This window comes from Diceros bicornis, chromosome 12, assembly GCF_020826845.1.
Source record: "Diceros bicornis minor isolate mBicDic1 chromosome 12, mDicBic1.mat.cur, whole genome shotgun sequence".
NCBI classification, from domain to species: domain Eukaryota; kingdom Metazoa; phylum Chordata; class Mammalia; order Perissodactyla; family Rhinocerotidae; genus Diceros; species Diceros bicornis.
Window position 1 is genome coordinate 50,844,744 of NC_080751.1, and position 12,045 is coordinate 50,856,788.

The window sequence follows — 12,045 nt, forward strand, 5'->3', positions numbered from 1 at the left end:
ACCAGGCTACAGCTGTTGCTGATTGCCTAATCGGCCAATAGCAGATATCAAAGCTGAGCCACCAATATGACACGATTTTCCAGGGGAAACAGTCAGGTATCTGACTGTAAGTGGATTATATTGGATTTTTTCAGTCATGATCTGGGCAGTAATTTGTCTTCACTGTAATAGATATGTATCCTGGCTAAGCATTTACCTGTTCTGCCCTCAATGCTTCTGCCCTAATATTACACCACTGTCTGTGGACTAATAGCACGGCTTATGCACCATTATGGTATCCCACACAACTTTGCTTCTGACCAAGAAAGCACTTCAAAGCAAAAAAAAAAAAAAAAAAAAAGGCAGCAATGGGCTTTTGCCCATGAAATTGACTGGTCTTGCAGTGGTATCATCCACAAGGAACCTGACAAAAAAGTGTGATGTCCTACTAAAGACTCATTTTCAGTACTAATTCTGAGAGATGCCTGATAGGCTGCATCTTACAGGACTATGTATATGCTTTGAATCAACAAAAAATACATAATACAGTTTCTCCCAGCACAGTCGCTATTATACTTAATAACCCAACCACAGCTTTCTTTTTAAGCTTTAAGCTCTAGAGGCCTTACGTCCCAAGGGAAGAATGATCCACCAAGGGTACAACAACAGCTCCACTGAATTAGGTGTTGAGACTGCTACCCAGAAATTTTGGGCTCCTCTTGTCACTGAATCATCAGGCAAAGAAAGTTACTCTACTGGTTAGTATAATTAAAACTGACAACAAAAGAAAATTAGATTGATGCTAACTTAATTAGAATCCAGGAGATTCTCTAGGGTGCCTCTAAATCCTTCCATGTCCCATAGTAAAAATGAAAGGACAATTACAACAACTTAAACACAGTACTACCGAGGATTTGGACGCTCCAAGAGTGAAGACTTGGGTCACTCCACCATGTACCTGACCAACTGAGGCGGCTGGCTGAGGACAAAGGGAATATGAAATAGGAAGAAGAAGGAAGTCATAAATATCAAGTATATCCTCTTGACCATTACAGAACTGAAGGATATAGCAGCTATGCACATTTTCTTCCCTTTTTATTACATAAATTATGGATGGATGGATGGAGATTTAGATATATACAGACACATACATATAGAGAGACATATAGACATTATTTTATGTTAAGAATTAATGGTTATAGTTAATTGAGTCTTTTGGTAGCACAGTTCTATTACCTGAACAGTTGAGACTATAATTAAATTTTAGGAGTATTTAACATCACCTATGGACGGGCAAAGTACCTGTTGGAACTTTGTGTCTCACCTTTCTGAGGGATGGGGAGAGAGAATCTTCATTTGTAAAAAGGAAAAGTACCTCTTGTTAAGTAAAGGTATAATATTTTTGTTGTATGCAAGTTCAAATATGCATAAATAAGTGTGTATGGAGACACTGAGTAGCCAAAGGAGTGGGCTGTACCAGTTACTAAACTACTGTGTCTCAGCTCCAAACCTACCCTTTATTTCTCTTTTCGGTCATGTTGGGACTCCAACTCTGTAAACTATATTTCTTCTTTGCCAACCAGTTTTCTGGCAGTTAGGTTTTGACAAAAGGAAGACAGGATGGAAATTGGAAAGCATGATGAGAGGAGAAAGACTTGTTCCTTGATATTACTTGCCATTGCTGTCAACATTGTTTCAGCAAAAGACCTGGTGGCAACAGTTGATTCTTCTAGCCTTTAGCAGTTTTTTGTTTTGTTTTCTGAGCATTCCCAGAACCAGTCTCATAGAGCTCCCTCAGAGGTACTAACATCAGCCAAGTAGCACCTCTCTTCAGAGATGTGAGTCTCAGTTCCATAAGCTCCAATCTCCAAGTTCCTGAGGCACTGGCTGGGCAGCAGCTCCTCCTCAGAAGTCTGAGTCCCAGACCCATGCGGCCTATTCTCTAAGTTTGTAGGTTCTGATAACTGTAATCTCTTGTTCCTCCAGACCTAGTCGAGAGCTGCTTCCCGTAGTTACCATCTGTGTGTTACCTCAGGGTTTCCTTTTCACTTTGCCAGTCCTCAAACACGTTAAATCAATTCCTTACAATAAATTCTCTGTTGGAATGCATAGTATGGTTTCTGTTTTACTAAATAAAATGTCCCATCAATGGAATATAGGTTAATAAAATCATGGTAAATCTGTAGAATAAAACTCAATATAAGTATTAGGAAGAATACAGATAATCTATGAGGACTGATACGGAAAGATACTCCAGATACACTCTTAAGTGAAAAAAAGCAAGGTTTATACTATAGTCTGAATGTTTGTGTCCCCCCAAAATTCATCTTTTGAAATCCTAACCCCCAGAGGTGATGGTTTTAGTAGGTAGGGCCCTTGGGAGGTACTTAAGTCATGAGGGTAGAGCCCTCACGAATGGGATTAGTGCCTTTATACAAGAGGCTCCAGAGAGATCCCTTGCCCTTTCCACCATGTAAGGACACAGTGAGAAGGCGCCAACTATGAACCAGGAAGAAGGACTTCACCAGAATGTGACCAGGCTGGTGCCTTGATCTAGGACTTCACTGCCTCCAAAACTGTGAGCAAAAAATTTCTGTTGTTTATAAGCTGCCCAGTCAGTACTATTCTGTTACAGCAGCGCAAATGAACTAAGACAGTATATCACAATATTTCAGTATAATTACAATTGTACTTGAGAAAAAAGATTATTTATAAATGCAAAAGTTATTTTTCGGAAAGTGGCTTTTACCTTCTACCTTATATGCTTCGGTACAGAAATTTTACATGTATTACATTTATAACTTAGAAAAGATCTTAAAAGAAAAATGCAAAGAAATTAATGAAACATATCTAGGGATTTAATTCTAAGCACCATCTCCTATAGACATCCTCATCACTACCAAAAAATATATATATATATTTCAAAGAAAGCTCAAAATGGCCCCATTTTCAAAGACTTATTCCATTTCTCATCGAAGTTCATAACCTGACAAGAAAGTCTGTTTCATCAGCCTCTTGACCAATATACGGCCACCAAGCACAGACACCTTAGGAACAAATTAAGCAAAGTAGTTCCTACAAACTGAAGTTAAACTTCAACAAAAATAGTTTCAACTGTGAAAGGACTTATTAGCACATCTTGTTTTTTAAAAAAGAGAAAAATCTAGAATTGGAATACTTCCAAGGGAGATTGCGGTGGGGAAAGGACAGAGAAGGGTGAAAGTATGGAGGTGTTCCTTCTATTATAACCCCAAACAAGGTAAATTTTTTTAACTTCTTACCTTAGCAACTTTGTGGTTTGCTGCAGTCTCATGAGATGTATTTTTTAAACCATCTTTGAGCTGTGTGATGAACAAATCATAACCCTCCGTACTAGAAACATCTACCTTTTCTAAACATGCTGATAAGAGCTGTTGTGCCTAAATAAAAAGGAAGACAATCACAGAAAATTAAACACAACAAAAAAATGTTAAATTCAGATCCTCATTCAAATACTTTAATTTGTAATGATTCTGACAGGTACTATACTAAAGCTTACCTACTTTTACTTTTTTTAAACTAACTCAATTAATCGAATAATGATTTGAAGGGCTGTTACAAAATTGAATGAAAAAAAGCAACATATTCAGTGCAGTACCACATAGTAAAGTTTCAATAAATGGAAGCTATTATAAACCAAAGCAAGACAGAAAAAAATGGAGAAACTGAAACCACGCACAAAAATGAACGAAGTAAAAATTTAAAGACATACATGTAAAGTCCTTCAGTGAGCTTTAGATATTCAAACTATGCAAAACCATAACAGGTGACATTCAGTAAGTCAGCAGGTAATATAAAAAAGCCCTTTCCATTGTTACCCACATATTCAATAAGAACTACCTTAACCAATATATGGAAAAGAATACATCCACTGATCCAACCAAACCTAGAAGCCCACACTTTAGGCAAGACAATGACAAACTAACGTGGTGCAATAAAGGATGCCTGGGATGGTGGAAGGTCTACAAATTATATTATATTATGTGAAAAACAGAGTTGTAATTATTTAGATTAAAAGAGAGAAAACCAGCAACAGATATTAAGAGCAAGCTAGATGCAGAGGGGGGCGGGATGGGGGGGTGCGGTAGTAGAAGCCAGCTAAATACCTAGCATTTCAGACAGCGTAGTAGGAAAAATACTGACTTGAGGGTCTATTTCATATAAATGTTCAAATACCTTATTGTAATTCTATAGTCCTTTTAAAAACCTGAATAGTTTGATATCTTTCATTGTAGAATATAATATATATCCTTGATTACGATATCAGCTTTATTAAGATATTAACTGATATAAATTCCTTAAATTAGGAGAGGAAAAAATGTTCAATACACGTAGAACTTTTACTAATTCTCTGTCCAAAAATTTTATACATGACCCAAATCCAGATATTCTGATGACAAAAAGATGGCTACTCTGTTTTCAGAACTCAAATTTCCAGCAACATGCTTTTCATATTAACATATAATAGATGACTGTGATATGACAATAAATGTGAGATGTAAGTGGATATATGTTAGTATCTTTTTTAAAAAAAACTCTCGGGCTGGCCCGGTGGCTTAGTGGTTAAGTGCTCGCAATCCGCTGCTGGCGGCCTGGGTTCGGATCCCAGGCGCGCACCGATGCACTGCTTCTCCGGTCATGCTGAGGCCGCGTCCCACATACAGCAACTAGAAGGATGTGCAACTATGACATACAACTATCTACTGGGTCTTTGGGGGAAAAAAGTAAATCAATACAATTATTTAAAAAAAAAAAAAAAAAGTCTCCAGGGGCAAGCCCCAGTGGCGCAGTGGTTAAGTTCGGCACACTCTGCTTTGGCAGCCCAGGTTCAATTCCCAGATGCGGACCTACACCACTCGTGGCCATGCTGGGGTGGCGACCCACATACAAAATACATAAAGACTGGCAACAGATGTTAGCTCAGGGTGAATCTTCCTCAGCAAAAAAAAAAAACCTTCCAAATACAGAATTAAAACATTTATACTGCACTTAAACTTTACAAACTGACACTTCTCATATCCTAAAAATAGGAAATATACTATATTGATTTTATCAACTAATCATATCAATCCAGCAAATGTGAAAATATAATCAACAATTTGGTATGAAGACAGAAATATTATCTCACTTTATTAGAGAGCTCAGTATTATAATCTTTTATATTCTGTTTCAGATGATTTAAAATCCAGTAACTCTGAAAAATGTACTTTCAAACTAAATGATATGAACATCAATGCACACAAAATAATTTAAGTTAGGATGGACTTACAAATTAAGTAATGAATATGTAACAGAAAAATACATATAGCTGAAATTTTAAACTGGGATTGTTAAGAGACATGATACATAGCAAAGGTTACTGGTTGTCCACTAATATTTATTCCTTTCTTTTTTTTAATATTAAAAAAAAAACAACCACCTCTTTCCCAGTCTTCTCAGTTTGATGTGGCTGTATGACTAAATTCTGGCCAACGGGGTAAATATGAAAAGGGTAAATGTGAGAGAGTTTGTGAAAGCGAACAAGAAGGAATGAAGGAGAGGGGCAGCGGGACAAATGGAAGGAGGGAGGGAGAGTACAAGGGTCACACCAGTGTACTACCCTGGGCTTTTGCCCTCCCTTTCCCTATGAATGGGAAATAATGATACTTGGAGCAGCTGTCTTGGACTCACAAAATGGAAACTAAGTGTTGAGGTAAGCCCCTACACTTAGTCCCGCACTGTACTGGAAAGAAACTATCTTATTTAAACCATTGTATTTTGGAGTCTCTGTTTACAGTGGTTTAACCTGTACAGTTCACACTTAAATACCACTCAACAAGCATCAATTAATTATGCAGAGGAAAGACAGATATTTAAACAAAGTTGTGATCAATAAGTCAATTCTTTGTTTTTATAGGAGTACATATATAATGTCCTCAAAAGACAACATAATTTCATTGAACCGGTAATTATATCTGAGATGACATTAAGTAGAAAAACACATTGATACCTATTTCAACTTACCTCTGTAACAGGTAATTCAAGCTGAACCACATCATCCTGCTTTGAAACTGGAGTTTGCAGAGCAGTGTCTAACAACAAGATTCCATTAAGGTCCTTCCTACACCCTACCGCATAATCATCCACAAATATAACTTTATCCACGGCAGAAATATACTGACATTTCACCTGTCCACCTGGTTTAGCTGTTAAAAGAACAAAAATTCAACACTTAAGATTTTAAAACCAATAGTCCATTAAAAATAAATGTTTGCATGGCAACTTAATACAACATATAATCCTGGACTGGAAAAAATTGCTCTAAAAGACATTATAAGAACAACTGATTTAACTGGAATATGTACTATAGATTATATAAAAGTATCAACGTAAAATTATCCAAACTTGACAACTGCATTGCTGTTATAAAAGAGAACATCATTGTTCTTAGAAATAAACACAGAAATAGTAAGGGGTAAAGAGGCATGATATATGCGACCTACTCTCAATAGAGCACAAGTAATATATATGGTTATGTGGAGGAATGATAAGCCAATGTGGTAAAATATTCAAAATTAAAATTAGCGGAACTGGCTAAAGGGCATAGGGAAGTTCTTTCTACTATACTATTTCAAAATTTTTAAATATTCAATATTTTATGTGACTTTTTGCAAAAGTCAATAAGTATAAAGTCAGCATGGATAGTTTCTGGGTAATTACCTCAAAAGTTCTCTAGGGCTTTCATATCCGAGATAAAATTATGGAAAATGTTTATAATCTAACTTAAGAGAACTAGTAAAGCCTCTAGTTCAACTACTACTGAGAAAACACAGTCAACTATCACTGAAGATCAATGTTCCCTGAAGTTTCTGCTGAGCCAATATCAAAAGAGTATTTTAATGGAAAGCCAGTGAATACACTAACCATAAAATTTCTTAGAATAAGTTAGAGTAGAATTTCAAGAAGACTTACAAGAGACAGTAACACATAGACAGAAGCCTTAAATATAATATCAAAAAAAAAGTTTGGAAAAGATAACATTGGTTTCTAAATTTATTTACAGTCATGCACCACGTGATGATGTTTTGGTCAATAACAGACTGCATATACGAGGGTGGTCCCATAAGATTAGCACCATATAGCCTAGGTGTGTATTAGGCTATACCATCTAGGTTTGTGTAAACACTGCAGGGGAAAAAGAAATTTTCCTCTACCCTTCTAGGTTCTTCTGGCTGGTCTAAGAATTAAATTGCCATGAGACAGAGTAACAGGAAAAAAACAAACAACAGTTTAATAACACATAAACCTGGATAAAACCCAGGAAAACCAAGTAACTTGCCAAAACGGCCAAAGCCCACACTTTAAATACCATCCTCAGCTAAAGACAAAAGAAGATGTGGGGGGTGGGGAGAGTCAAGAATTACAAAGGACAGGAAGGCAATTCACAGGTTGGTGAAAAGGAGCAAGCATTTGCAAAACAAGTGTTTGGCCACACAGAAACAAAAACACAGAGGGGAGCCCAACAAACAGGCTTTTCTAGGTTCCTCCCTGTCTACCACCTAATTCACATTATGCTAAGGTGACAGACAGCTTCCTTCCTGAGACAGGGTTTTTTATCTGAATTCTTTCAAGTGAAGGGGGGAGGTAACAAGAAAAACTTTATGAGTCTTTTGTTTCTTAAAAATAATCAGACTAAAATAATTCTCATGCTAAAGAGACACATTTTGGAGTGGCAAATTTTGTTCCCCTTCACTACATTCTATGATGTTCCCATGACAAAATCACCTGACAACGCATTTCTCAAAATGTATTCTCATTGTTAAGCGTCACATAACTGTATAAAGAGATTTATAAGGAGATTAACGTTAAGTGTTTCTACCACAGAGTCTCTGTAACAAAGACTTTCAAGAATAATCAATTGTGAAATTTTATTCCATTAGAGAAGATACTTCTAGGTGGGCGAACAATACTGCTGCCAGTATACCTTATTCTAAACTCTCACCACATCTCTACAGAACATCCCTGTTATCAGTGCTGCTATTGACTAATGTGGGAGATCAAGATTTGGCCACCCTGAAATATATCTCTTTACCTTGATTGTTTTCTCTGAAGGACATTTGACCTCCCCCACTAACTGCCTAAAGAATTTGACATGGTGGCTCCTTCCTGGAACAGATCTTCTATCATAATGGCTGTAAAGATAATGTAGGATAGAGGTTACAATAGGAAAGGCACCAAGCCCCTTATGTCAAAAACTCTCTCTCCCTGACCACATTATCTATAGATGACCCTGAAAAGAATTGTCCTCCTGCCCTCTGAAGTCCCAGGCCACTACCCGCCCCCAACACGCTCCTCGCCTTTAGCTGCAATACTTAAGCAAGCAGCTTAGACAGAGGGACGAGTTGCTCATTTCTGAGTTTCTCCCATGTATACATGTTATTAAACTTGGTATTATTTTCTCCTGCTAACCTGTCTTGTTAATTATTTAGTCAGCCATACGAACCTTAAAGAAAAGGGTAGAGGGAGATTCTCTCTCTTCCCCCGACACTAATGATGCAAAAGCAGAAAAGTGGAAATAAATCAAGGTCCTACTCATCAAACTCTAGGACAACTACACAACATGTTATAAACAGTGAATTTCAGAGTTGGCTTTCTTAATCCCAGATTATTATAGCTCTCGGGCTCTAACAGACAGCTTGGAGGTATTGCAAAACTGATTAGGAACTAATTCATTATCTACACAACACAAAGAAAAAATTCATGGAATTTCTATAGTTCAGTCCCACATCTGGAGGTTTGAAATATATATTAGCATATAGGAAAATAATCTCTATAATACAATAAAATGGAATATTTACCTACTGATCTCTAAGTAAAACCACAATAAACAATACAAATTATAGAAACTCAGAGTAAAATTGTGAAAGAACTTGTAAAAATAATTTCAAAACTCATTAACTATAAATTTTTTTAATAGACTTTTTTAAACCAGTTATAGGTTCACAGAAAAACTGAGGGGAAGGCAGAGATTTCCCCTATGTGCCCTGCCCACACACATAACTACAAAAATTTTAAAAACAAACTATAAATTCTGCTTTATTGTTTTAGGGATATATAATCAGGTAACAAACTATAAAAATCATAATTGTGTTTAAACTTTCTCAAAGAGGTATAAAATAAAAGAATCTACACCAGGGCTTTCAACTGGGCTTCCATCTAACCCTAGAATTCCATATAATATCACTAGAGATTCCTCAACAGATCATGACCGAAAAAAAGTCAACACTGTTTCATGAACTTCTTCCACTATGCAATACTAGCACTCAAAGTAATGCACAGTGACCAAGCAGTCTTGTTGGTAATTTCTTCAGAGGTCTTTCAGGCCCATATAGCAGCATGCAATAGGACCATGTTCATTCGGATGCGTTCATTCCTGGTTTCTGACCTGAGTTAGGGAAGGCCATTCACAAGTGGTGAGTGCTGTACAGCACCAGGGGAAGACGGGAGACTGATATCAGCTCTACTCCCTCAAAGGCTCTTCTAGCTTATATGACCTCATCTTAACTAATTACATCTGCAAAGAACCTATTTCCAAATAAGGTCACATTCTGAAGTTCCATGTGGACAAGAATTTTGAGTGAAGATTATTCAACCCACTAAAGACCCTTTCTCTGACTCTTTTACTCAGCCAGAGAACTTCATTTTGAGAGAAAGAGCTTTGTTAGTGTAGTCTGATAAGTACACTCAAGACCAGATTTACTGATCTGCCCCAGCTGAAACCTAGATTTCTGTGAAGGAAAAATATCCTGAAATGAACAAAGAATACTTTGTGGAACGTTTCACCTTCTTACATGTTTGAGTAAGCCTTTTCTTATGTAACATGCCAAGAACAGAAATTCTCTAATTTCTGTTAAAAATGAAATCCAGGGGCTGGCCCAGTGGTGTAGTGGTGAAGTTCACGCACTATGCTTCAGTGGCACGGGGTTTGTGGGTTCCGATCCCGGGTGCAGACCTGCACACTGCTCATCAAGCCATGCTGTGGTGGCATCCCACATACAAAACAGAGGAAGACAGGCACAGATGGTAGCTCAGGGCTAATCTTCCTCAGCAAAAAGAAGAAGATTGGCAACAGATTTTAGCTCAGGAGCCAATTTCCTCACCCAAAAAAAAAAAAAAAGAAAAAAGAAAAAGAAATCCATGTGTGAAATTAAGTCTGACCCAGAATTGAGTATCCGTACAGCAAAAAACAAGCACAGGTTCCACAATGAGAGGTAAATTCAACATTCATTTTTACTTATAAAAACAACAATTTTAAGCACATAAACGTCCATAAAAGAGATGAAGAAACCTATATTGGAACCTGATTGTGTCCCTCAGTAAGAAAACATGTTTTCAAAATCTTGTATAATATTGTATCTTAAGTTATACTTTTATTCATATTGCTTTGGTTCATGGTTTTGGTAGCATTATTATTCAACACTGTCAATAAATTTTAATGTTGCAAATAACATTAATAAACAAATTACAACCTATATTTACATTAAATCTCCTAAGCCTACCTTTAAAACACTTAAATCCCATTTTGGCATAAACCAGTTATTTAACAGAAATTTATTTTGGCTTATGAGTTTAAAATGTCTGAAAATAAATTTCTCAAAGAAAGATAAGCTATGCTTAACTAATGTTTGCTGTGTTTTCAAGAAAAGTTGGCTAAAAAGTCATTTTTGGTTTTTACATAGGGGGAAAATACTCTTGACATACCCTATACTACATATTGCACCTTGTTAGAATTTTGTATAAAAGATATTTATAAAACGACTTTTAAACCTACATGGATAAAGTAAAAAAAAAAAAAAAAAAATTCAAGCAGGAAATTTTAATAGAGGAAAAACTCAAATTTCCTCCATCTATACCAGAGATCAGCAAACTTTGTGAAAACAGTCAGATATTATTTTAGGCTTCATGACACATATGGTCTCTCTCACAATTACTCAACTCTGCCACTGTTGTGCAAAAGCAGCCATAGAAAATATGTAAATAAATGGGTGTGGATGTGTTCCAGTAACACTTTATTTACAAAATCAGGAGACAGCTTGAGAGCCACAGAGGTGGCAGGCCATAGTTTGCAGACCCCTGATAGACACTAATGACGTGCATTAGTGCAGATATTCTTTCTGAGCAGGGGAAACTTCACAAAAATAGCATGTTAAAAATTCACAGCCAGACACAATAAGATGCTGAAAACTAACAAGGAAAAATCTTAAAAGCAACCAGAGAAAAAGGATACATTACTTAAGGAAAGTAATAATTACAATAAAAGCACATTTATCATTAAAAACCATGGGGTTCACTAGGAAGTGGACCATTTTTTAAGTACTGAAAAAAGAAATTCTATATCCGACAAAAATATCTATCAGGAATGAAGGTAAATTAAGACATTCTCAGTTGAAGGCATACTAAAAGGAAATTTTGCCAGCAAAGCTGCTCAAAAATAACTATAAAAGAAGTTCATCAAACAGAAGGAAAACGGTTTCAGAAGTAAACTTAGAATATCAGCAATGAGGGAAGAGCCAAAGAAATGGTAAATATCTGGGTAAATACAAACAATGATTTTTTGCCTCAGTCTTTAAAATATATTTGACAACTACAAGCAAAAATTATTAGTCTCACGAGGTTTTCAATGTATACAGATGTAACAAATAAGTCAACTATAACTTAAAAGAGGGGAAGGCACAATAAGGTGGAAAGGTTTCTACATTCCACTTAAAGTGGTAAAATACTGATTCTAAATAGATGGTGAAAACTATGTACACTCATCCATAGGTATCCCCAGGGAACTGATGCCAAGCTCCCCCATGGATACCAAGACCCAAAAATGCTCAAGCCCCTCACATAAAATGATGTAGTATTTGGGGCCAGCCTGATGGCATAGTGGTTAAGTTCGGGGCTCTCCACTTCGGCAGCCCAGGTTCACAGGTTCAGATCCCAGGCGCAGACCTACACCACTCATGAAGCCATGCTGTAGTGGTGACCCACATACAAAATAGA

The 12,045-nt window shown here is 36.6% G+C and overlaps 1 protein-coding gene across 9 annotated transcripts in view; it reads right to left on the minus strand.

Moving 5' to 3' along the window:
* BIRC6 (baculoviral IAP repeat containing 6) overlaps positions 1–12,045 on the minus strand; it is a 239,599-nt gene that overhangs the window by 204,327 nt on the left and 23,227 nt on the right. For all 9 annotated transcript variants that reach the window (XR_009221707.1, XM_058551470.1, XM_058551474.1 and 6 more), the window contains 2 exons: positions 6,022–6,203; positions 3,261–3,398 (listed from right to left, as the gene is read on the minus strand). Coding sequence is in view for 8 of the 9 variants with exons in the window: in XM_058551470.1 (XP_058407453.1) it covers positions 3,261–3,398; positions 6,022–6,203 (320 nt within the window). In the remaining variant the exon portion in view is untranslated. The remainder of the gene's footprint in view (positions 1–3,260; positions 3,399–6,021; positions 6,204–12,045) is intronic.